Below are 26,905 nucleotides of genomic sequence, written 5' to 3'. Positions count from 1 at the left end.
AGCTGAGTGGAAGCAGGGCACAGGTCTATGTCACTCAAAGACTAAAACAGCCATCCCCACTCTCACCTTGAGGAATGGTCACTTCTGCCTCCTCACTTCTTATAGAGGAAGGAACAGGAGCTTACCTATCATACATGATTAAGCGTGTCTTGAAAGGAGAGTACTGAAAATGTGTGCTGAGTGTTTGCATTTTGGGGTTTGTAGGGGAGAATTCCAGTAACTCCATCTGAGGCTAATTCAAACCCCTCACTTGAAAAATACAATGTATGCCTATGAAATCCTGAGGCCTGAGCTTTCCCCATAGTTCTCTAGCCCAGCCTCCGACCAGAGAGATCTAACCAGCTTCCTCAACACTTAAGCCTCAGAGAGAGCCTAGAGTGAACCTCAGTCCTGGAAGTATTTTATTGCCAGCCTCCCTCAACTCAAAGGACCTGCTTGAACCTGAGGGTGAGATGTTGGTCTTTGGATCCAGCATCAGTTGCTGGCTCCTTCTGCCCCAACCATAGTTCCAGCTGTGGGTGGCAAAAGCCTTTAGCCTGTGGTCCAGCACTGCCAAGTCTCAGAGTGCCAACTCTGTCATAAATGAGGAGGGCCACACCTACCAGTGGACAGGTCCAAGATTCACCTGTAGCCCTAAATCCCAGGCCCAGTGTGTCTAGGGGAAACCCCAGTTCCATGGGCTGGGAACCAAGGGAAAAAGAGAGGAAGAGAGTTCCTGGCTTATACATATTTCTCCACAGGGCCTGGGGCAGCCCTCTGAACCTGAACCTGACTCCTTCCAACTGCCCCTGGCCCCATCTAACATCCTCAGAAAGCTAGGTCCTTCTCTGTTGCTTGCTCTTCCCAACCTCAACCAGGACCTGGTATTTTGCATCAGTCCAGATGGACCTGTCTGGAACCACACCTGCTGTCTACTGCTGTCTACTGGTCATACAAGTTGCCGTCTTATATAGAGGCCTGTCCTGGGGCCCACCAGGGAGAACTTAAAAACTGAAGAAAGATTTCTTGCACTTTTATTGCTAGTTTTTCCTCTGGTTGGTGAAATCAATCTTTAAAAATTCCAACTTTGCCTCTGCTACAACAGAAAAAGGCAAGTCCTATCCCCACACCCTTGAGACAGGCAGGACCTGTGTACAGTCTGTTGTAGCCATGACTGCCCACCTCTGACAAGAACAGAGTAGCCAGGACAGTCAGGGCCCAGCAGATATCAAAAGGATACTTTTCTGCCATTACTGAGGCCACCAGTGAAGTTGTGGGCTGCTGGGGAAAGGGAGAGGCTGGGGGTCTCCAGGGAAAGGATGTGAGTTGGCTTCCTGTTGGGTTAGAGCCAGTGCTGTGCTAGAGCTCGTTTGTTCATAGGAGACAACAGTGAGCATCCCTTTCTGGCTCTACTTTCATTACGGTCACATGGGTAGCAGCAGACCACTGGTAGGAGTGATAAGCTGAGAGTGATAGTTTAGGGACCAGGGACCTGAGCAAAACCAGAGGGGAATTGAAGAGTGAGGGCCAGAAAGTGAGGCACAAGCCCCATCTCTACCCCTCTCCCTGGCTGCTCTAATGTGTGAAGCCAGGCAGGTCTCTGGCTGCCAGAATCCTCCCAATTATCCACGCAGGAACCCTGCACCCTCCTGCAGCTCCCATACCCACAGATTCTCTCCCTCCCCACCCCCCTCCCCCCAGCCCAAAGATAATTCAATCAGTTACTCACAGTTTCTCTAGGGGTTGCCTTCACATTCGAGTGCTCACTCACTCTCGGGCTTGAACTTTCCAACTAAGAGGTGGTTCTCCTCCTTTCCTGCCTATTTCCTTCCTTCCTCATTTTTCCTACATTCCTCACCCCATTTTCCTCCAACCAAAGCCACTCTTCAAGAACCGAATGCCCAAATCCACCATGACCTGATCCCTCCCCTCCTTGAAAAACTCCTCCACCTCTCCTCAGAGACCCAAGCCCCTCTGACATCTCCCCATCTCTTTTCCTCCCCCCAAATGGCACCTATAACCTTGAGAGAGCAGAGTGAAGTGAGGGCAAATCCAAGAACACAAGCCTTCCTCCATTCCCGTACAGAACTAATAAGGTCACTAAGGTCAGACACATCTGAGGATTATAAAAAAACACAGGCCTTAGACTCTGGCAGCTAAGATCTGGCCAGGATGAGGCAAGACAGTATGTCTATGAGGCAATGACCCTCCTTCCACCAAATGGGGCTTTAAAGTGATTCCATGTGTCATGGTTATCATTTGGTTAAGCTATATGATTATGGCATAATAGTCCAATATTTTATACAACCACCACCTCTACGGGTATAGATAGTGCTTTATTGTTTACATGTTCTCATTTAATCCTTGTAGCAACCTTGAGGTAGGTATTATTATCCCCACTTTACAGATGCGTAAACCAATGTTCCTAAGTTAGATTACTTGCTGAAGATCATACCCTTATTAGGGCATAGCCACTGATAAGTCCAAACCCAAGGGGACTCTTTTGGGTAATTCACAGGCTGCTGCCAAGGAAAGTCGAGTGGAAAACTTCAACTGGGAAGGGCTGGATCATTCATTGGAGCTCAAGGGTGGGGGCGGGGGGGTCCCCCAGGGATGAATGAGGCACATTCACAGGCCAAGACCAGAACTTAGCAGGAGAAGCCTAAAGCATCTGCAAGTTGTGAAGCAGGAAGAAGTCTTTAAGTTTGGTGAGAGTCTTCAAATATGCACAGAGCCCAGCTTCCAGGGTCTGGAGAAATAAGACAGCATCCAGCAGCTGCAAGTCCAAGGGCTGGCCAAGGGCAGGTGGGGAGGGGCAGAAGAGCTGCTGCTGAGTGGCACCATCTCAGCTTGGCCAATGGTGTGGTGACTTTGGGGCAGTGGTCATTTAACTTTGTTAAGGCCTTGAGAATCTGATGAAAACCATAAAACCTCCCCCCAGAAAAACACAGACACACATGTACAGACAACATTTTGCATACGATTTCAGGGAGTCCATGGATCCCCACTGGAGAACTGCTTTAGGGCAAGGGTGTCAACCTGAGTAAAGTCACTGATACAAACCTATCTTTATACTCTTTGTATTTCCTATGACTGTTCCCCTTTTGTTGTCCCCTAATATTTAGAATGTTGTGAAATTTATTTATAATGGGAGCCAAGGAAAAGGGGTCCAGCCTACACCAGCCAGAGAAAGAGCAGCTGGGCATGGCAGTGGTGGCAGCCAGGAGGCAAAAACAAACAGAAACATGGGGTCACATGTCCCGCTGCCCTTCCATGCAGAAGGCCACTTTGGGAGTTTTTCTCAACTCACCAGGAGGGTTGTGAGAAGCGATGGGGGGGTAGAGGGGAGCAGTTGTTTATTTCCTTTTAGAAAGGAAAGCCATTCCTTCACTGGCTACAGGGTCTAAAGTTCTGCAGGCAATGCCCCCATCCCAGTCTTCCCTCTCCTTACCCCCAATGAATACACCTGAGCATTGGCCTAATCATTCATGCACATTTGGCCAGGTTTCCTACGAACACTCATATTTACACATGCTCTTTCATGGAAGAAGGAAAACGAGGGTGGAGAGAGATCTCAGGGCAGAGATTCCATGTTGCAACATGGGGAACATGCACTCCCCACAGAGAATTAGACTAACTGGGAGAATCAGCAAAACCACTCCAAAGACTCAGTCAGTGCACAGTGGCCCCCAACCACCTCCACAGCTCCTCCTTCTGGCGAGGGTCCAACCAGAAGGCAAAGTCATAGCTATGTCCTATGTTCCTCCCCAAATTTATGGGCCCCAAATAGTGGGTCAGATTTGAAGAGGTTACCGGGGGTCAAAGAACAAGTGTGGGAAAGTCCTGATTCACTGCAGAGAGAAGTTCTGATCTCTCATGGGAATCAGGAATCAGGACTCCGACAAAGGCCTGTCCCGGAGCCCATCCAGGCCCACAGAAGGCAGACACTGAAATCAAGTGATCACTCAAAGGCCAAAGAGAACTCAAAGGTCATGACGGTCTTCAGGCCCAGTGACCCCAGCATCTTAATGGTCACTCCATTCCAGTGCTCACTCATGCACGAGTGGTCATTTGCCCAGTCCTAGATGGATGTTTCATCACATGTGGCCAGAGGAGCCCCAGTTAACCGAATGTGGGCTGGGCTCGGGCAAGGATCAAGCAGGAAGGGTGGAGGGAAGCCACCAAAGCCACTGCCTCTCTTGCCTAGAGCCAGGGGCAGCCGCTCATCTTCAGGAGAGGGAGAGGGAGGATCCTGGCTATAGCTTGTGGTCCCAGATGGCGGCGCCCCCAGGTCCAAGCCCACCTTGTCTCTAGCCAGAAGTTCCCTCTGTCGCCGTCGCTGCTGACGTCGACCAATTAAGAGGAGAGTCAGGGATGCTGCAAGAATCCCCAGGATGAAGCCGGCCAGTCCAGCCCCCACTGTGTGGGCCCGGCTTGAGGGGGCCCTCTGGCTGCCCCATACCAAGCTATAAGCAGCTACCACACGGGCTGCCCCACCCTCCTGACATTCACAAGCATAAGCGCCCATGGCCCCCGGGGATACCACCACCTCTAGCCCATCCCGCCGGGGGGTAAGAGCAGTCACTCCACTGGGCTGGTGCCACACACACGATGCCCAAGCTGAGCTTGGGGAACATGGCAAGACTACATGCGCAGCTGTAGCCACAGGAACTTCAAACACTATTGGTTGTTCTGTAGAGAGACAGCAAAGGCACAAAACTTAGTGAGGCTATAGGCTGGGGGTGGGATGGAGAGAAACACGGGGGGATGTCAGATTTGAGAAGGGGCTATGGAAGCAAAACTAAAAGGGGATTCCCAAAAAGGGTAAGGCCCTGGGTCACTGGCTGCCATATTTTCCAGGGTCCAAGGTTTAAAGTGGGTCCAAAATAGACAACTTTCTAGCATCTTTCCACCCAACTCCACCCACATTTCCCTAAACCAGACAGACCTCCAGGCTCTTTAGGACACAAAGAAGAGACATCCGCTGACTCTATGTCTTGGACCAGCCTACAAAGAAGAGAATATTTGGTAAATCCAGTGTCCACATTCACTTCTACCCTCCTCAGTACCACTGAGCATTTATTTACTCATTACATCTCCCAGCAACTCATTAATTACTCCTAGAATTATCAGCCAACATGCTCATCATTAAAATTTCCCCCAATACCTCTTATATGCCTCATGATGTTTGCCATGTCAAATTCTACACATGTTCTAGCAGACCATAGAAAATTAAACCTGCACTAGGTCTGTTGGAAAGATCTTTGGTGGTATGCTTTAAAAGAAACATGGGAACCTTCTAGGAAATGTAGCTGACTATCCACACCACAAGATTTCTCTGGGGAAAAAATATTAAAACTATAGGGGTTGTTTGTTTGTTTTTCTGTTAAGAGAAAGGTATAACTTCTCTATAAAAGTTCATCAAAATTTTGTGAGGGTCAGTGAGATGCCTGTGTTTCATAAAGCTGCTCATCTCTGGGTAGGAACTCTTTCTTCAACAACTGTTGGTACCTATTAACCTCTAACAGATCTGTTTCAAATAATACGATCCTAGTACTGTCAGGATTTCAGTGAACTGTGTCTGACAGAAGGACAGCAAGACAGACTGCTCACTCTGAACAAGGGAGGGAGGCCAGTGAGACCCCTAGTGGGCTGTCAATAGAGACCAGGTGGAACACATAAAAGCTTCAACCAAAGGTAGACTGTGTTTGAGTGTGAACTCCTTCAACATGAATCGAGGCCCCTGAAATGAACTCTGAGACTGGTATAAATGCATTAAAGTCTCCTGGGCAAAACAAAGCTTGCTTAGTTTAGCTGACAGTGGGGAACATGTGAAGGCCATATGTGTGGCTATAGCCACAGGAACTTCATGGTCTATGTTTTCTCCCTTGTATGAATTGAGGTATGGAGAGTAGAGTGTATAGAAGTACCAGCTTGGTAATTTCTCATATTACAAAGAAGTACACTAGCATATACACACACTTACATCCTTCACACATATATATATGTTGAGGAGACCCTGAGGCTCAAGTACAAAGGATATCCAAGACCAATGAGATTCTTATTTTAATGAATATTAAAACAATAAAGGAAAGAATAAGCACTTGCTTTTGCCTGAGATGTTTCAGAGTTATCCCAAGAGAAACTAAAATACCAGATCAAACTTCTTAACCAAAAATTGATCCCCAAAGACAAGTACTTTTACTTCTGAAATATTTGTAAGTTTAGGGTTCAGTAACATGTATAGTAAATTAATTAGGCTTTGAAATAGGAAATCACAAACTCAGACTTTGAGGCAGCACGCTGGACAAACAGATGAGTTAGTAGAGACTTACAAACACACAAGGGACACTAAAAGACAAAACACACACACACAGGGCAGCACTAACAGATGAGAAACTGACAGATGGATAGATGGATCAGAGCCCTGTGACAGCAGCCAAGAGGCCAGGGCAGCCACACTCACCCTCCACTCTCTCCAGCATGGGCCACACATGCTTCTAGCCGAAAGCTCCAAGCACAGACAGGGTCTTGGGCCAGGACGCACTCTGAGCAGCTCTGGAGACGGCCACAGTTGGTTGTGTTCACTTGTGTCACCTCAGTACGGGAGCCAACCAGGAGCCAGCTCTATAGAAAGTGAATGAGAAGGAAGAATACTCTGCATCTCCTAGACTTCAGGGTCACGAGCAGGGTCAGATGTCTCCACACCAGACTCCCCAAAATCTATAACTCACTTGATACAATTTCATATTCTCAACTGGCTGTGGCTCTGGGAATAAGGCCAGATCCTCAAGGACACTGAGCTTGACTCCAATCCGCACAGCTCGGTGAAGGTGTCCATCCTCTAGGAAGCAGGCAGGGGGCAAGACATAATGACATACTGTACCTGTGCCTGGGACTCTGATACCTGTAAGTATGGGATCCTTCCTTGACAAGAGCATGTATGCACAAGATGGGCAATGTACTTGGCTACTAAACATACCTGTCCCCAGGTAGAGAACATCATACTCTTTCCCTGAGAGACTGGCCACCCTGTGGGCCACCACTCTGAGATAGACTGTATCTGTAGTGACCAACAGGGGGTGGCCATCAGCTGGGAACACTGGCCTGTCCATAAGGGGATGGTCCCGGATGAAGGTGAGCACACGGTCAGGCAAGGAGAGTGATGAGCCAAACTGCTGGAGTTTCATGTTATTGGTGATGCACTAGAGGAAACATAGGGTGGGTGACAAAGTTTCCCAGGGCCAGGAAGTATCCGTGATGCTTAGTTGGGCTCTTGCTCTAATGAGGCAATTCTGGCATGAACAGCTGCCCCAGACCCCTTACCTCTCCAGGTCTGGGCTGGGGTACTTCATTGTCCATGACAGGCAGTCCCCTATTGCAGTCATGTTTCAGCTCTCTAAAGGGACCATTCAGCACTGTCCGAATGTCTTGTGGTTGGAAGGCACAGACAGCAGAGATGGCAGCCCCCTCCCTGTAAGAGTCACAGGTTGGAGCCAGATTATTTGAAGAGCACTAGGGGACAACTACCCCCCCCCCATATCAAATGAGATGACCCATGAAAAATGCATGGGAGGTGTGCAGCCTGCTCCGGTGAGAGGCTACCCCCTCTGGAGGAGACAGCACTGACACTGTGCCAACCCCACATATCTCCCACCCTGTAACTCTCTTCCACACCAGGACCCCCTCACCACTGGGAGGAAAAGATGCCATAAAAGATGGGGGTCCCCACTCCAGTCTCAGGTCGAAGAATGGCCATATCCTGCAGGACACTGGAGGCCCGGCCATGCTCAGGCCCTGGACACAGCAGGTCAGCCTTCAGAAAGGTTGTCCACCTCTGCTGGAGGGTCTTCCGGCCCCCAAGGTCCCCCTGGGGTAACAAGAGCATGGGCATTTCTCTTTAGAAGAAGACCAACATTGTAGGGAAAATGTGGAGACCAATATGAGTTTCCCCCAGACAAGGACAGATGGGGAGACAGATGCATAGAAATGCAATGACGGAGATACAGACAGAGTAACAGTGGGGGTAATGATATACAGGTGGAAAGGGTCACAGTGACAGTGACTAAGTTCACTGTGCACTTATGAAGTAATGTACTACGTGCTTTACATAACTTACCTCATTTAGGCCTCAAAACAACCCTTATATAGCTAGGCATCATCAATATCCTCATCTGTAAAAATGCTAAAGAACCTGCCCCAAGTCACAGAGGCTATAAGTAGTGGAGCAGGGCCTGGAGCCCAGGTCTGTCAATAATTCCCGCTTTTAACCTCTACACTAGTCCACCTCCTAGGGACAGTGTCACAAGGGTAATTATGGGGTTAAAAGGGCTAGAGCCCTTTCCCCATACTCTTTGAGCTCCCAGAAAAGAAATCATGACACACAAAAAGAAGGAGACAGAGGAGAGATGAAAAGACAGAGACACAGAGAAGAAAAGACAGAGGCCAGGCAGAGCAATGGACAACAGACAGCTGGGATTGGAGTCTCACCGCGCACACACGGGCCACTCGAGGAACCTTAATTCGTTCGTATGAGTCAAAGGCTCGGGAAGTCTCCGTAAAGAAGAAGTAGATTTCCTCGTCTCCATCTTCATCCCCCCACTCGGCTGGCCTCAAGGCCACGGCTGCGACAAAGGCTGGAGCTGGGGAGACCTGTGGCCTCAGATCCCACAGACACAGCCTGGGCTACCCCCTCCTCTTCCCACCCTCTCTGTCCCCACAGCACCCCTCTCCCTCTCCCACCATTAAGCCAGGATGGCAAGGTCTCTGTCCGAATCCAATCCTCAGCACGACCCACAGCCCGGGAGATAATGGGCTCTGTCCCCAGGTAGTTTTTCACAGTGGCAGCATAGAGGACGCCCCCTGCAGGGAGACAGGGAGGAGATGATCTGTAAGAGACCCACTGAGGGAAGCAAAAGGGGCCACAGGCAGAGCAGGGAGTAAAGCAGGGACAGGAACTCTTAGGGGCTGAGCACCCATTAAGTGTTCCACAATCCTAAGCACAGGACAGGCATCCCCTTGCATAAAATCATCCTAGACATAAAGTGTTTCAGGGCAGGGAGGGAACCAGTATTAAGGGAAAAGTGCCAAGTGTTAATGTGTATAAAGGGGAACTAAAAGCTGTCCTTGTGGAAATCAGGCTGTTTGGTTGGTTTGCTTGTTGTTTTTGTTGTTTTGGAGATTTCTCTAGCCTGTAAAATGCTAATTATACTGCTACTCTCCAGGAAGGGGGTTTGCTTTGCAGCATGTCCCAACCTTACTTAAGTTCTCCCACTCTGGTAAATGCCTGAAGGAACTAGCGTTCTTTCTGAACATTAGTGGGTGTACACTGCTTTGGAACAAGTCACAACTTTAGTGTATGCTATTATCGGTCGGGGAGTTGATCAAAATGCAGGTTCCTGAGAGAGAAGGAGGGGTGCAGCTCTGTGGGCTGAATGTGAGAGCACTGTAGCCACTCTGAGTACCACTGCCAAGGGCTCGGACATGCAAGAGAAAACAATTCAGGAGAGTAAAAGGTCACAACCCCTGGGAGTTTTTTGTATTACAAGGGTTCTGTAGAGAACAGAGCGGCACTCCTTCATCACTTACTACGTACGAGGCACTGTGCCAGGTGTTAAGCACATCACTGCCCCTAAGAATCGTCATCTGAGTCCAGAAGACAAATGTTTAATCAGATACCAAGAAGTGTGGATGCACAGATACATGCAGGAGCAGAGGAGACAACCCAGCCACATCTGACTGGAGGAGCAGCATCTCAAGAGGTGACATCTGAGCTGGGTCTGAAGAATGAGCATTTGTCAGGAAGAAGGACTTCAGGGACAATGATAAACCCATGGGAAGAAGGGAGCCATGTTTAGGGATGTGGGGTACTCCCCCATGGCTGAAGCACCACGGCAATACAGGGGCTGCCAGGCAGGCGAGCAGAGGTGCAGCTGGAGGTGCAGAGATGGGCACCAATTGTGATGAGTCTGCTCTGCCAGGACCAGGAACATGGACTTGAGCCTATAGGTAAGAGAAAAACTGCAGAGATTTTCTTGAAGATGAGGTGACATAATCAGTTTTGGTTTTTAAGAAAATAATGACAGTTAAGAGACCATCCACACAGTGTGGGCAAGAGTGAAGGGCCTGAACTAAGACAGGGGCAGAGGGAATAAAGGGACTGGACTTGGGAGATATTTCTTAGGTAGAGTCCATAACAATATTTGAAAAGCAATGGAATATGAGGTGTGGAAAAATGGAATAAAATATATCTCTGAGGTGTCCAGCTTAGAAGATGGATGATAGTAGATGGTGGTATTATGAACCAAGCCAGGAAATGACAGGAGAAGGCCCATAAAGGAGGTGGCTGAAGAAGTGAGCTTAGTTGTTGGACATGCTAAGGTTGAAGAACCTTCAGGACATCTGGTTGGAGATACTGGAAGGCAATCAAACAGAAGGGGTTGGGCATCAGGGCCAATCAGGAACTTGGGAGTCACGCTTATTAAGTCATAGCATAAAAGTAATACACAGGGAAGACGGAAAGCAGGAAGAGCCCTAGGACACCACCATTTAAGGGGAGAAGCTACTGAAGGCAATTCAGAAGATCAAGTTAGAGAGGATGGAGAAGCAAGAAAGGCTGGTGTGCCAGAAGCTGGTGCGCAGAAACCCAGCAAGAGCCACGGGGAAGCTGTAGAGAGTAGGGCCACTATAAAGGAAAAACAGTCACGCTTGAGCAAAGCTGCATGCCTCAGGCACCAGAAAGATAACCACTATTTTAAAAGCATGCTATGCAGCTGATCAATGATGTTCCTATCTCTCTCTCCCCCTCCCTTTCTCTCTCTGAAATCAATAAAAATATTTAAAAACTAAAAACAAAAAATCATGCTATGCAGAGTGAAACAAAGCCAAGAGCCCTCAGACGGCAACAGTAGAGGGTTAGAAACATCCTTGTGGGGTGGGGAGGGGAGACTATACTATCACTTGTGATAAGTGTTTGTGATAAGAATCCAAGTGTGTTAGAGCCAGGAAGGCTTGGGTAAGATCTTGGGCAAATTAACCTTCCTAAGCCTCAGGTTCCTAGGAGCAGAGCTGAGGCTTAAATGAGATAAACACAGAGCCCCAGGAAGGGCCTGGCCCATGGCTGGCATTCAATACATGTTGGTTACAGCCCCTTATGAACTATCAAGGGGCCTTGTGCTTAAACTGTCGCCAGAGGTAGAGGGACTATAAAATGGCATCCATTTCCTTGCAGAGGTTTCAGGAGGGAGAAAACCAGGCTTGGGGCACAGGTCCTGGCAGCAAATGGAGGAGCAAATGAGCCGATCCTCTATATTTCAAATGGGAAGAAAGGCTGATAAAGAAGCCAGAGTTGGAATGAAACTTTCTTAAGAGTGTTGTACACAAAGCAATCTAAAACCAAAACTCTGGTAGAAGCTGTATCATGCATACCCTGAGAATGGAGGGAGATATGGTGAACACAGTTATAAATATGCCAGGAGTAGGATTTGGTGTTTGTGTGTGAGTGGGGAGACAATCATAAGTATTCCTTCACTGCAAGGACCCAGTGGCAGATAGGTAAAGGGTCCCAAAACTTTCTAAGGGGTCAATGGAGGCACTCAGCAACTCTGGAGCCTGGAATTGCTGAGGGGCACACTCAGGATGAAATAGCAGTGGGTCACTGACACTAAGGGGCTGCAGAAGGGATCAGACACTTTGGGAGGAAGTAACAGGGTTCCAGGTGTTCCAGGTGTACCAAGAGACTTGCAACAGTCTTAACACACACACACACACACACACACACAGAAGGAACAGCAGCCATCAGTCAATGAGGGCAGGAATCTACAGGACACAGGATCACCACATGTCCTAGATTCTCCAGGACAGTCTCACTTCCAAGTATTCTGTTGCACTGTCCATATAATAAAATACCCCTGCACATGCAGTTTTTTGTGATTACTAAATGGATCAAGTCAGTGGACATTTAAATATACATTTGCCATTGGCAAAAGGTGATGTGCAAAAGAGAAAGATGCTCACAGTGTTGGGTTCAGTGAACAAGCTGGTTAGAACAAAACACTGGGTACAACTCAACCAGATTTTTAAAGATATGCATACATGTCTGCAGGCATAGTGAAGATTGCTGAAGGAGCTACAACTCTACAGTGTTAATGAGGCTTGTTTCTGACTATGAAATTACAAGTGATTTTCATTTCTCCATATACGCTGGTTTTTGTAGTTAGCATCTTTTAATTTTATAACCCAAAATATTAAGATATTTTCATTTTAGTAATACAAAAAGAAAAAAGAAAGAAACCTAAAAGACTGAAATCTACAAAAGATGAAGAATCACAATTATTTGTGGAAGTCAATCTCTACCTGCTCAGATGTAAAGCCTGTGAGCATAAGCTTCCCAAATGTGTTAGAACCCAACAGTGACAGGCTAGGGTAGTGTCATAGCAATGAATATTTCACTACTCTGGGGTTTCAATTTTTTTTTTTTAATATATCTTTATTGATTTCACAGAGAAGAAGGGAGAGGGAGAGAGAGAGATAGAAACATCAATGATGAGAGAACCACTGATCGGCTGCAGCCTGCAACCTGGGCATGTGCCCTGACTGGGAATCGAACTCTGATCACCTGGATCCTAGGTCGATGCTCAACCGCTGAGCCACGCCCGGCTGGGCTGGGGTTTCAAATTTTTACTTTCTTATCAAAATGCTCACCTTTAAAGGTTTAAAATAGGAATTATCATTAATTAGCTTTAAAAATATTATTTTTAAACATACCCTGGCCTTCCTTCCTCCACTCCCTTCTCTTCTCATGATCAGAGATTTGCAGGATAAATAACTGCTACCTTAATAGTCACCATTTCCTTATCTAAAGATTGAGACAGTTAGACACTTTTCTTTAAAACACAGCCTATTATTGGGACATAATTAGATAGGTAGAGATGCAGTGTTTACCTTTTCCTCTGTTGGCTGTATAACTGTCTTATTTCAGTGTGTGAATGCTAGTCTTGGGGCAGACACACCTGGATTTAAGAGGTAGGCTAGGACCCAAAATGCTGGCAAAAAGAAAGAAATCCAAAAGACTGAAAGCTACAAAAGATGAAGAATCACAATTATTTGTGGAAGTCAATCTTCCCAGGTGTGTTAGAACCCAACACTGACAGGCAAAGGAGCACTGCAACTGTTCCAGATGCAACTGCAGTACTCCTTGGCAGATGCAGTAACCACAAGATGCAATGAGACCAAAAGGAGATAATAAAAACCCAGGGCAAGTTCCCAAAGAGAAAGAGCAAAAGCTCCCTCCTTCTGCTCTTCTTGATATAAGCTCTATTTTTTTTTTTTTTTTATAGGATGTGATAGGAAGAAACAGAGATGACTGACTGCTATTTCTAGCTTAGGTCCCTAGGTGGGTATGCACTCAGAGGAGGGAACACTGGTGGGGGAGCAGGTTTGGGGGAGGTGAGTGAAGATAATGAGCTCAGTTTGGGGAATGCTGATTTTGAGATTCCTGTGGGACATTCAAGTGGAGATGTTGGGTGTGTGATCTGTAGCTCCAGATAATGTCTGGAAGTCATCAGAATGCAGTGATCAAAACCACACAGAATGAGAAGAGGATTTGGGGTAGAAGTATAAGGAGCCCCAACATTTAAAGATGAGCAGAAGACATTTTAGGCTAACGTGAACATTATTGTCAAAATATTTGACAATATTTCTGAATCTGAACAATGCATAGAGACACTGAGATTATTTTGTTAATTTTATCTCAGTGCAGAATAGATAAATGTCGTATCTGAAGACAAATTTTGGAGGCTTTTCCCCCAAAACAATACAAGTACCAATAAACAAATTAAAAGTTGTTCAATCTCACTAATAAAGATTAAAATAAAAAATACATCATATTGGACTTTGAAGAAGGTCACTGTATGTTTTATTACATATATTACTTGGGACTGACAAGGATGCAATGAAAGAGGCCCACTCATCACTGTTGGTGGGACTAAATGGAGAGGAATTTAGATAAATCCATCATGCACCATAAAAATCTTTACATCCTTTAGCCCAGCAAGCCTACTTTTTGGATTGACTCATACGCAATTAATGAAATTTATGTAAAGACTTTATGTAAATAGATTTTTTCTGCAGCATTATTCATAAAAGCACTAATTACAAAATCTGAATGCATAATTTCATGGGAACAATTAAATTGTGTTATATTTATATGATGGAATAGTATGTAATCAATAAAAAACATGTTTTGAATAATTAATTTCTATGACAAGAAAATGGTTAGTATACAATACTAAGTGAAATATGCATAATAATTCCAATTTATTATAAATACACACACACAGACACACACAGAAGAAAGTAGTCTAAAATAATAGTAGTTATCTGGTAATGATTGCGTCGCAAATAAACCTTTCACTTTCTTCTTTAACATTTCTACATTTTTTACAATGCACATTGTAATTTTTATAATTGAAAATGTATTATTTTATTATATTCTATTAATCAATATTATTTTCTATTATTTTCATTACTAAAACCTCTTTTATTTCAAAATACCTCTATTATTTTTAAGGACATTTTTATATCTCCCAACTAGGAATTTTGGTTCTAGTTCTTACCTAATGTTGGCACTATTTTCTACACCGTTATTTTCAAAACAGGGCAACAGGGCATAATGAATCAATATTGAAAGCTAGAACTAAATACTGGCACTTATGTCAGACCAAGAAAAATTTAAATTATAACCCTATAAAGTAAGAACTTGAGAGGAAAATTTATGTTGGTATTGACTATAACTTGGATCTGAGACAGAAAGACATGGAGGTTGTATGTCAACTGTCTAAAGCTAGTCACTCCAAACTGTTTTAAAGTGATTCCTGATCAGTTACATCAATTATCAGATGAAAGCTATCCTTGAATTTCTTTATCTGGAAAAAAAGACTTGAGACCTTCTTGAAAATGTTCTTTCTTTTTGAAAATTTTCTTTATCATACAATGACGATATTTTTCAAATTTGTGCCCTTGAACCACATGCTAATGCAAATCCACTTGCTGAATGGAATACAGAGAAATTACAAGCAGAAAGTTGAATGTACTTAAAGTTTACTGCTTAGAAAAAAGGAAGTATATTAAATGATTATCTTAGATTGTTGCAATTGAGAAGTCATTTTTATGATAAACAACTTTGTAAAAGCAAGAGACATTCACAGCCCTGGCCCATGTGGCTCAGTTGGTTGGGCATCCTCCTGCACAGTGAATGGGTACTGGTTCAATTCCCAGTCAGGGCAATGCCTGGATTTCAGGCTCAATTCCCTGTAGGGGGGCGTGTAAGAGGCAGCTGATCAATGTTGCACTCTCACATTGCTGTGTTTCTCTCTCTCCCTCCCTTCCTCTCTCCCTCCCTCTCCCTCTTCCTTCCTCTCTCTCTAAAAATCAACTAAAAATCTTTTTTTTTAAAAAGAAACATTCACAACCACTTTCTTTCTTAATGACTCCAATGACTGGCTCAGAGTTTTGCCAAACATGCTTGATAAAAAGCCAAGAAAAATAAACCATTGATTTAACTGTTTTATTTAAATACGTATGAGCACAAACAACATCTCATCAATTTCAACTATAGATGAATGATAAAAACGACAACCCAAATATTGTATTTACTAGATATATACTTATGTTCACTTTCAAAACATTTATATTATTACTTTTCAGAAAAGGTAAGTCATTAATTATTTGACTAAAAGTGATTTAATTTATATAGCTTTTATGACTTTTCCTATGAAGTCATGTATAAGAAAAAAGTTTCATTGTTAGATCTTACATTTCAATTTTTCTTTTTCATAAAATATTATCCAGAAGTGTAGGTAAAAATTATTTTATAACAAAGTCCACAGCAAAAGTCAGTGAAGAAAGAAAAAACAGTATGATGAATGATGCTGAGTCAACTGATTAGCTATCTGGGAAAAATTAATTTAGATCTCTATTTCATGTCATTCATCAAAATAAGTTACAAAAAAATCAAAATGTTAAATGTTTGGGGGGAAATTTTTAAGAAAAAAACTTTTATCTGCTCTCTGAAGGATTTAACTTTAAAAATATAATTAGAAAGGAAAATGTGTAGATTGAAACACTAATATCCTACCTGGTCATTGGCCCAAGAATGTAAGCAGAGGACTTATCAGAGGAGAAATAAAAACAGTACTAACATGAAAAATGTTCAACTTCTGTAGTATTCAAAGAAATACAAATTAAAACAAGGTACTATTTTTAGCCTCACAGATTTTCTCAAAGATTTTTTTTCTTTTTTTAAAGAATAGTTTATTGCCCGGCCAGGCGTGGCTCAGCGGTTGAGGGTCGACCTAGGATCCAGGTGATCGGGGTTCGATTCCCGGTCAGGGCACATGCCTGGGTTGCAGGCTCGATCCCCAGTCAGGGGCGTGCAGGAGGCAGCCCATCAGTGACTCTCTAATCATTGATATTTCTGTGTCTCTCTCTCCCTCTCCCTTCCTCTCTCTGAAATCAATAAAGAAATATTTTTTTAAAAAAAAGAAAAGAATAGTTTATTGATTTTTAGAGAGAGAGAAAGGGAGAGGGAGAGAGGGAAAGATCAATGTGAGTCCACAACATGGATCAGCTGCCTCCAGCATATGCCCCCACCACCACCACCACTACCACCACCATTGGGGATGGAGCCTGCCACTGGGGCATTTGCCCTTGACCAGGAATAGAATCAGCAACCTCCTGATGCATAGGACAACGCCCGACCAATTGAGCCACACCAGCCAGGGCTCAAAGATCTTTCAAAATGACAACACATTTTGGTGAAATTTATGTGAGAGAAAAAAAAACAAAACCAGAAACCTCTCATTTACTGCTGATTTAGAGTGTAAATTTGTACACTCTTTGTACAAACCCAATTAGCAACAGATAATGAGCCATAAAAGGCTCACACCCTTTGATATAGTGACTTATTTCCAGAAATCTTAAGGAGGTAATCTAAAATAAGAACAAAAATTTATACACAAAAATCTTCATTACAGTGCTAATGGATAATAGCAAAAACTTGGCAGTAAACTAAATAAAACTAATTTATATAAATTATTTCTAATTATTTAATTAAATTTCTATATGCTCACAGGATGAGTAATAGCATGATCTCATTAAAACTTATACAGAAATTATACAGAAATGCCTATGATATAAAGTTACATGACAAAATTCAAAATTATGCCCATGTAGCACGGCATTTAAAAGTTTTATAACATACACACTCATAAAATTTCTACTAACCTGCTTGTTTGACACTATCATGAGAAAATGGCTGGATTCTCAATGAATTTGGAGGGTGCATGTGGAGTCCTCTAACCTAAAATACAGGCTGTGTGGCATACAAACAACTCACTTTGTGGCTACCAAAGAATTAAGCAGTCATTCTCCAGAAAAGATTTAGACATAAGCTGTGAAAGAACCTTTCAACACTTGAGTAACAATACATGGCTTGTTCAAAGGAAGTAACAGCATGTACTTATTCAATAGTCATTACCGACTCCTCAGAGCAAGGAAGGACTGGCCAACAAAATATGCATGTGCGTGTCTATGTGTCTGCACACACATATTACAAATGGACAGAAGGAAATATCCTAAAATATTAATAGTGGTTTTCTAAGTACGGATACTCTAGACCTGTGCTAATATAGTAGCCACTATACACATGTGACTATTTACATTTAAACTGAAATTACATACAATTTAAATTCTTTCCTTCAGTCGTCCTAGCCCTATCTCGGGGGCTCAATAACCAAATGTAGCTAGTGGCTACCACATTGGGCAGTGAAGATACAGAACATTTCCATCATCACCCAAAGTTCTGTTGAACAGTACTGTTCTACAAGACTTCATATGTTCTTTATACTTTTTCCAAGTGTATTACAATATGCATTGTAGTAGACTCTCTTATAAACAGAAAAAAAAGGAGAAAAGAAAATGCAGTGCACAGAGGACACACTCATACCAGAGGTGCAGAGAACACATTCTCTAGGGAGAACCCAGGGAAACAGTACTCTGGAGAAAAGCAGGGCACAGGCACGCTGGGAAGAACAGGAAAGGCTAGAAAGAGACATGGGAGTGACAGACATTCCTAGGAGAGGAGAGGAAGGACACAGAAAGTCCAACAGCAGGGGTGGGGAAGGAAGCAATTATACCAAGAAGTCACAGGTTCTTGTCTCTCCCACTCACCAGCCATTACAGCTGCTGACCGCTGAGCTGGCTCAAAAGGACATTTCCCCCGGCCACTCTCAATTCTTTCAACCTGCTGGAAACTGGACACAGCCTACAGACCAGAAGGGGGCAATTGGTTTAGGGGTCACAGGAGGTTCATGATGAAAATTACAAAGATGGTCAGATGAAAGAAAAGCCCAATTCCCATTCCTCTGCTATCATCCCCATATTCCTAGCCTGTTACTCCTGATTCTCCCGCCCATTCCTGCATTTCCCATCTCTGCCATCCCTCTTTCATCAGTTTATTCCTCTTCCTTCAATTCCCCTAGTACCCAACAACCACATGCTCTGATGAAGGAACACCTAGGATGAGCCTAGATGACAGGGAGAGGCTGAAAGGCAGATCTTTCCTCTGAAATGGTGCTGAATTGCAACTGGCTGGAGAATGTGCTACAGGGCAGGGAGGACCAGGGAAAACAGCAGGTCTCCTAAGGTCTGAAGCCCTTAGGAAGGGTAAACAAAAGGAGAGACTGATATAGGATCATCTGAAATCCAGGGGTCTAAAGAGAAGTGCCATCCTCTCCCTACTCCCACCCCAAGGATGAAAGATGTGACCAGAGTCAAGGATACAGAGAATGGGGAAGAGCATCTGCAAAGTCAGTGAAAGGTGAAAATTTGAGGATTTGCTAATTAAATGCCTTCCTCATCCAGGGACTCCAGAAGGAGTGACTTGGGAGGGGGTAAAAGGTATAAAAGCCAGCCAGAAGTTACCTTAGCTAAGCTTCATGCACTAAGAGAGGCTGCAAGATAACATTTAAAAATAGAAATCAGAAATGATTTCAACCTAGGACTGACAGGGAATGTTAACTGTGGCTGGTTAGGAATCAAAGCTATGGCATAGAAGTGCCAGGCATGATATCTCTGGGACACAAACTAGTGTGGACATATGGTGTTGCTGGAGCCTAATAACCTGGATGGTAGCTGGAGTTGCAATTGTAGATATATGTCCCCTGAGCATAAGCACACTACTGGCTCATTTTGACTGCTTGTCTATTTGTGTAATTGGAAAACAAGGTTTTATTTTATGGAGAGAGTCTTAATGCCTGTTAAAATCAGATGTGATCTGAGGTTCCCCAAAAGGTTATATTGGGTCGAAAGAGTTTTCGGGAATGGAGAACCAAGCACCTTAACTGTGTGGCAGTGGGAGCATCTTAGCCTAATGAGAAAGATGACAGTTCAGTGAGAAATTACCAAGATGTTTGGGCACTTTGGAGACAGAGTTAAAACCTGCTGCTGTGGCCCTCTCACCTCAACTATGGCAGTAACCCCTTTCCGCCACACTGCCTAACCTCAACCCCAATTTACTCTACATATCCACCCCAGAATAATATTCCTAGACCATCAGTCACTGACTTGATTAATTTTTGAGCAAGAGAATGACAAAATGGCTCACCATTGCCTGGAGTAGAAACTCTTTAACCCAAATTAGTTATTCTCTAATACTTCTTTAAATGAACTCTTTCGCCCAGCCAGACATGGCTCAGCGGTTGAGATTCCACCCTGGATCCAGGAGATTGCGATTCGATGCCCAGTCAGGGCACATGCCCAGGTTGCGGGCTCAATCCCCAGTCGGGGGTGTGCAGGAGGCAGCCGATCAATGACAACTCTCTCATCATTGATGTTTCTATTTCTCTCTCCCTCTCCCTTCCTCTCTCTGAAATCATTACAGATATATTTAAAAAATAAATAAAAAATGAACTCTTTCTTCTAACCAAACCTGGCTCACCTGTTATTCCTAGAAAACAAATTACGTTTTCCCATCTCTATGCCTGAAACTACTCCCTTATATTTCACCAAGGACTGAAAAGGTGATCCTTTTCTCAGTTTTCATTCTCTTTAATATTTCCTTTTTGCTACTTTTGACTCACTTTCCTCCTTGAAATACTCTATTTCTTGACTTTCTTGAAACTGCACCTTCCTGGAGTCCCTCCTCCTAACTGTTGTTTTTCTATCTCCTTTGGTTGTTTGTCTTCTTTCTAGTCCCTAACTATGAACCCTAAAAAAATCTATCCTTAGTCCTTTGCACATATACTTTAAAGCTCTCATTTTTTCTTATACTGCCAGCCAAATCTACACAAGTCATTCACCAAACTCTCCAAGTCTAAGGTCTTCCAACTCTAGTCCACGTTTGCACTTGACTGCTGGGCTTCCTCACAGATGGGTTATCAGTCCCTTAAACTCATCATGTCAAAACTAGCCCTCTTCCAGTTTCTCCAAGCAGAATCATTAAGTAATCTAGGTTTGTAGCCTTTGAGCAAGTGAGCCTCCTATTGACTAAACAGGTTATGATTACTGTATGGTCAAAGTGACATTTAATAGGGTCTGAAAGGGGCAAGATCACTCTAGTACATTCTCTCTCTCTGAATGCTGAGATTCTTCATTGTGTCAATCAGCACATCAGTTGTGGTGAAGGAAGTCCCTCAAGCTGAAGCCAGAGCTAGGTAGGAAGGCTCTCACTGAGCTGCAGGGCTGGAATCCATCCTTCTGCCTTGGCCAAGGACCTTTCCCAGGTGGTTGAGGGGGGCAGGGGCGGGGAGTCCCTGTTACATGAAACAGGTCAAATGTCACAATAAGTTAAAGCCAGGTAAGGTCTTCTGTACTGCAGGTTAGACTAGAGGGTCAGGGTAGTGGAACAGAGCCAGACAAAGCTGGGTTTGAATCTTGGCTCTGCCTCTGCTAGATATATAATGTTAGACATGGTACCTAACTTTTCTGAACTTTCATTTCATTGCCTATAAAATGGAAAGAAATAATACCTAAATATTAGGATGTTGTGGTGAAAATTAAACTTAATCATGAATGTAAAGTACCCAGCACCAAGCCTAGAACAGATTACTCAACTGAATGTGAAGTCTTATTTTCATTGTAAGTCTAACACTTTTCTCTATTAACTGCTGGAGTTCCCTCAACAAAACAATTAAAACATTTTCCTCCAATATCTGATGAGCTGTCACTGAAGGGCAGCACTCCACACTGTTGGAACTGATAGGTCCAGTACTTGAACTTCCTTTTGTAAGAACCTTCATTTCTCTGAGCAATCAACTCTGAGCAAGTGGTTGTGTCTGGAGCAGCTAGTTAGCTAGTCAAAGCTCTCAGAAAACAGTTATGCATAGTCTCAAAGTCATCAGTCTGGGACATGAGTTTCAGCACTAAGGATAAGGAAAGAACTTGCTCAAGTAGATGGGTATTGCCAGATAGGATAAGACAGGCAGGAAAAGACAGAAGAGAGCATTCAGGAAGTCTAGTGGGCAATCTTGATATGTGGCCTGAAGGGTTAAGCAGCTGCTCTTTCTGTGCCCTATATTCTCCTACAAACAAGCCTTGAAAAAAGGATAGCCCTGCATTTCATGAGCCTGCTAGATAGGAGGGTTCAGAAGAAGAGCTGAAAGTTGTGGGAGTGTAGAACACAGGCCCCTGGCTTCGCTCTTGGTGCTGATGTTCCTTGAGAGTGGACAGGGGTCCAAGTCACATCAATCCTGACAAGTATGTCCAGAACATTTTCTGTCTGGATACCTAACAACCATTAGAGTCCCACCTCAGACAGCCAAGGAAGAATAGAAGGCCCTGGGAGATTAACTTGGAGTAAGTCTATTCTCTATAAGCCATGGTTGGTTGATATTCATATCCATGGGCTCTCTGAGTCTGCGCAGGCCGAAAAAGGACAAGTATGGCAATGACAGTTCTGCTGCTACTTTGTGAGCTTTGTGAGGACTACAGGAAACTAGATAGTCAAAATTACCTGATAGAATATAGAGATTTTCAATACCACCCAGGCCTAGGAACCCTTCCCACAATGACAGGATTAGGGAGCTATCCACACCCAGCAAGGAGTCCATCACCCACATTATGAAAAGGATACATCATAAACCCAACTAAACCCAAGGGCAGCCCATAGGGACTGGCTGTATATCAAGCATATACAACTAGAGCATTCTAAGCCAGAAATATGAGGGTGGTCTTTAGCAAAGAGAGGTTTAGAGGTACACACTAGATCCAAGTGTGTACTGAAGACTGCAGAAGGGTCAAGTCAAGATAGACAATTAAAGATCAGGGTCAGGAAAAGGAGTCATTTCACTCCCTCCTATTGCTCTACGGAGAAGGAAGGGAAGTTACTGGATGGGAAGGACGAGTGAAGCTTTCAACTCATCCCAGAGCCTTGTCACAAACGTGTGCTCCCAGAGGAACAGTGACTGACTACTGGATAACTGATGGGAAAAGATGAGGGTTCAAAAACATTAAGACCCTTCCTTAGATGTCACCAGTCCCAGGGACTTTTGTTGCCATGACTAGCCTAGATGTGATTAGGGGTATATATGTCCCAAGCCTGCCTGGATGTGAAGCTGGAAATGCCAGGGCTTCGGCAGCAATGAACAGGACCTAGAAGAAAACGTGGCTGACACAGTGGCCACCTTGAAGGCAAGATCCAGAGTATGGTGCCAGCAGGAGCTACATTAGAGGGCAGTGGCCTCAGAAGCCCATGAGAGCAGAGGGTCGCAACCCACATAGAATGGGGTTGGCAGTGAAGGTGGGCAGTGGTAGTCAGAGTTACATGCTATGGGAGGAAGAAATAGGCATGGACTGTGCTGATTAAGAAATGGACCCAGAAAAAAAAAGACAAAGAAATTACCCAGGCTGCCTGGACAAAGCACACACAGGAACAAGGAAACATGAGTCACTTACTAGTCTCTGAAGTCTCTCCCGGATTTCTCTTCTCCCCAGCCCAGCTAGCATCCCTAAACTTCCTTCACTGTCCCACTACATCTCTCTCTAGACTTTATATAACTTACCTTCTACAGACAACCTCCCTCCCCACCCTTTCGTACCCTCCTCCAGTGGCAAAGGCTCCACCCTGTGAGGACATCCCTCACCCCCAATGCTTATCATGCACAAGGGTTGCCTTAAGCATGCCCCCCCCCATCATGGTCACTCACAGAAGACCCTTCCCATCCTCCCACCCCTGTCACTCACAATAACCCCGCACTTCGGATCAAAAGCGAAGGTGCCACAAGTGAGGAGGTGAGAGGCATTGGCAATGGCGAGAATCTGGACAAAATTGTGACATTCGTCCTGGGGGTCAGAGATGGTTAGAGAGAATCAGAAGCAGCAGGTACAAGGAAAGGTAGGGTAGTGTCAGGCCAGTTAGATGCAGCTCTGGGATCAGAAATGATGGGTGATGATATGGTGTTAGAGTCCCTGCCTGGGCCCACTGGGGTAGCAGCACTGCAGGGGACTGACACAGAGTCAGGGCTGGGCCAAAATCTCAACTGACACTCAGGACAGGGCCCAGATTTACACCTACCTCCGTCTTGCCTTTCTTCCTACAGTTCTGTCTGTGGGCCTCAGGCACCATCCAGTCAATCTGAGAAAGGAGGAATGATCATTTCTCCCAGATTCTCCCCCAGTTCCTCCCAAGTCAGGGTAGGTAACACAGTCCCACTACCTCCATCAATTTGGCAACTTCAGAGACAACCTCCCATCCCCCAGAGCACTGTTTTTAAAACTGGAGGTCTCCAGATATTAATGAGTAATGAAATCAATTGTGAAATCATGACCAACATTATTTTTAACAAAATATATATATATTTTTAACAAAGATCTATCACATACAGGAGAGTAGATATTGGTTCAAGAAAGCTTTCTTTCAGTATATACTTTGTGTATTGGGTCAAAATGTTACCATATATTTCTTATTGAGGGGAGGTCAAAAAAGTTTGAAAGCTATTGTCCTAGAGTAACGTGATTCTAATGATTTCTCTGCCCAATGTCACCTAAAACCTGGTTACTGTGGCCTCTGCCCATCATGAACCTCCCTCACATCCTCCCTAGTCACCAGGACCCCCCAATCACTCTCAACTGAGATCATGTACTTGATGACCTCCCCTATTCATTTTCACCGGCACTTCTCCTCCTACCACAACCCCCCCCCCCATATCTCATAAAACCATAGATATAATCACATGCTCTGAAGTCCTCCCCACTCTCATCTCTCACCCTGTGGGGTCTCTCCCCTGAGAAGGGCAAAGATAAAGCAAAGATGGTGTCCCGGGCGCCGACATAAAGTGTATGGGAAGCAGGATCCACAAGGAGAACAGAGTAATTGTATGTCTGAGGGACGGTGAACCGAGTGAGACAGGAGTCAGCTTCTGGCAGAAAGAGAGGGTGAGAGGGAAGAGTGATATCAGCCATTGCTTCATAAGTGTTAGACCCACAAGGGCAAAGCCAAAGGGGCCAATTTTTGTTTCCTTCCAAGTACCATTTATTTAGCAGCCATCAGGGGCAAAAAACAGAGCCTGACAAGCCATCTAATTTGCCAAGAGATAGATAACTGATGAGGCCAGAATATTTAGCACACAATCCAGTCCAGTATACTTTTTCTATAAAAATAGAACACTTTATTAAAATAACAGCATAAATATTAAGTCTGTAATTTCTATTCATAGCAACATGACACACAATTTGAAAATACCTAGAGAAGGTACAAGTACTTTTCTCTCTAAATTTCCCCTTTTTAAAAAAATCACTATTTAATAATCACTTATTTTTATTTAGAAGGGAAATGCTTCACTCTTTTCACTAACACATTGGGAGACTACCTCCTCTCTCTCCCATAGCCCCTGACCTCCTCCCACCTCCATTCCACCCAAAGAGGTAGTGAGTGTAGTGGGCAAGAGTATATATGCTTTGGAAATGGATCAGCCCAAGGTTAAATCTGGCTCTTTCACTTACCAGCTGCATGATCTTAAGTTACTTGCCCTCTCTGAGCATCACTTTCCTCATCCACATATACCACCATCCAGGATTGTTGAGAGAATTAAATGAGATAACATATGTGGAAGCATCTGACACATACTACATATTTCACAAATCATTCCTTTCTTCCTTCCTTAAGTATGAACTCTGTTTTGGCCAAATCTAAATCTCACATCGGCATTCAAAATTCTTATCTATTTAAAGATTATAACAAATATGTTAGCATAATTTACCTTCTTAGCTCAGCGTCTGGCTCCCTGCACCAATACAGCTCTACTCTGCCTCACCTGCTCAGCTACCCTCAAGAAAGACCGAATGGCCCCCAGCCATTCATTCCTAGATCTACTGATGTATAGAGCCCCACCCATCTTCCCACACCCATATTCATGACGGTGCTGTCTCTCTCCTGCGTAGAATAAGTCCTGGCTCCCCCAACCTCCTTTTGTATCCCCAGCTCTGCTTCACTTTGCCATCTAGACCTCTCTGGATTCCTAGACATCAACCCAGCCTGGCAACCTCAACTCTATGTTGTGGCTATTGCTCCAGCACAAACTGAAAACCCAGGCTCCGACCACAACTTTGTCTTCTGGATTCAAAGCATCCCTATATGTCACTGGTCTGAAGTTTAGACTCTAAATTGGTATCACCCAGTTGCGAGTTTTTGCCAACAGGTTGTACGCTCGGCTTCGCTGGTCCTGTCCACCCAAAGTGCTAACACTCAATGCCCACGAATTCGAAAACAAGATTCTCTGGCCACACTCCTGCCCACCTCAGCAGAGGGCCTTCAAAGGGTGGCTCACTCCAGTGACCCCTTTTATCCTTGTGGCATCCCCTGGCTTCTTGCACATCTTTTTGAAAGCATGCCTCCTTCCTCACCTTTTCTTTCTGAAGGCTTTAAAAACCACCTAAACAGAATTTTAAGTCAACTCACTGAATGGTTTCCCAACATGCAATGCAGGGAATGGGTAGAGCGAGCAGGCAGCGTTAGGAAGTTAGGGTTATGACGGATCGGATGAAGGGAGAATGGGAGTTGGTGTGAGAGATGGGAGGGCTGCGAAGTGGGTTAGGGAAGATTAGGGCTGTGAGCAGGGCAAAAGGGGGTGGGAGGGAGAGAGGTGATGACTTGGGAATGAATCTGAGAAGTGGGAAGATGAAAACGCTGAGCTGGGAACCAGAAGCATGGGTGGTTGGAGGAGAATGCAATATCTCTGGGTTTGGAAGCAGGATGGGAGTCAAACTGAGGTGACAGACACAAGTGCAGGTCTGGTAAGAGGGTGATGAGGGAGAGAAAACTTCGAAAAGGATGATCTCGGGCAACTCCCATCCCCTCCCTGGGCCTCAGCGTCCGCGTCTGCACCAGGACTCGCTTAATTCTCCCGCGGTTCGGCGAATAAGGGGCCTCCTGGGCGTGTGTCACGGGAGCTGAGGCGAGAGGCCCGGGACGCGGTGGCGCAGCACCTAGTGGGCGTCCCGCCTCGATCCGGGCGGGTGTGGCCACCGCGGGACGCCGTGTGCCGTGCGCCGCGCGGAGGGGCCCGGGGCGCGGCTGCCCCGGTGGTGAGGCACCTGCGGGCGGGGCCTGGGCGCGGCGCGAAGGGCTGAGGGCGAGGGCGCCCGCGCCTTACCGGAGATGGGAAGCGAGGTCCTGGGCACCGAGCGGGGAACGCGACCGGACACCGGGCCGCTCAGCACTGCCAACAGCAGCAGCGGGAAAAGCGAGCCCGGAGGCGGCCCGGGGCCCGGGCGGGGCCGCGCAGCAGACGCCGGCATCTCCGGCTCCGCCTGGCGCCGGGTGGGGCGCACCAGACTGTGCCTGCTCACGGCCGGGGCGCAGCGGGCCTCGGTCCTACTCGTAGATGCTCGGCCAGGCTCGGCCTGCAGCCGGCAGATGAAACGCAACCCGGCT

General features: G+C 45.1%; 1 protein-coding gene across 9 annotated transcripts; it reads right to left on the bottom strand.

Annotated features, from left to right (window-relative positions):
* Positions 1 to 2,296: 2,296 nt before the first annotated feature.
* On the bottom strand, positions 2,297 to 26,905 carry SEMA4F (ssemaphorin 4F). Of its 9 annotated transcripts, XM_081156132.1 has the most exons (14): positions 26,625 to 26,901; positions 24,241 to 24,392; positions 23,549 to 23,608; positions 23,218 to 23,316; positions 18,208 to 18,301; positions 8,722 to 8,841; positions 8,470 to 8,621; positions 7,671 to 7,849; positions 7,306 to 7,453; positions 6,962 to 7,184; positions 6,714 to 6,823; positions 6,446 to 6,606; positions 4,928 to 4,986; positions 2,297 to 4,671 (listed from the first exon to the last, which is right to left on the bottom strand). In XM_081156132.1, exons 1-14 carry the CDS (start codon positions 26,767 to 26,769, stop codon positions 4,061 to 4,063), a joined length of 2,313 nt encoding a protein of 770 aa, XP_081012258.1. In that variant the 5' UTR covers positions 26,770 to 26,901; the 3' UTR covers positions 2,297 to 4,060. The 9 variants fall into 9 exon arrangements, with proteins under 9 accessions (XP_081012258.1, XP_081012255.1, XP_081012259.1 ...); XM_081156129.1 differs by having other exon boundaries at positions 6,714 to 7,184; positions 26,625 to 26,905; XM_081156133.1 differs by lacking the exon at positions 23,218 to 23,316 and having other exon boundaries at positions 26,625 to 26,865.

Source organism: Miniopterus schreibersii, assembly GCF_964146895.1.
Source record: "Miniopterus schreibersii genome assembly, chromosome: 13".
Lineage (NCBI taxonomy): Eukaryota > Metazoa > Chordata > Mammalia > Chiroptera > Miniopteridae > Miniopterus > Miniopterus schreibersii.
The sequence above is the reverse complement of the archived record's forward strand: the minus strand, read 5'-3'. Positions and strand labels throughout refer to the sequence as shown.

Bases quoted from the DNA above. Each gene is read 5' to 3' on its own strand.
- SEMA4F (XM_081156129.1), bottom strand. From the start codon at position 26,769: ATGCCGGCGTCTGCTGCGCGGCCCCGCCCGGGCCCCGGGCCGCCTCCG. The intron at 24,393-26,624 runs GTAAGGCGCGGG...TCTTTCTGCCAG, and splicing joins GACCTCGCTTCCCATCTCCG to AAGCTGACTCCTGTCTCACT. The intron at 7,850-8,469 runs GTGAGACTCCAA...TTGTTACCCCAG, and splicing joins GAGTGGCCCGTGTGTGCGCG to GGGGACCTTGGGGGCCGGAA.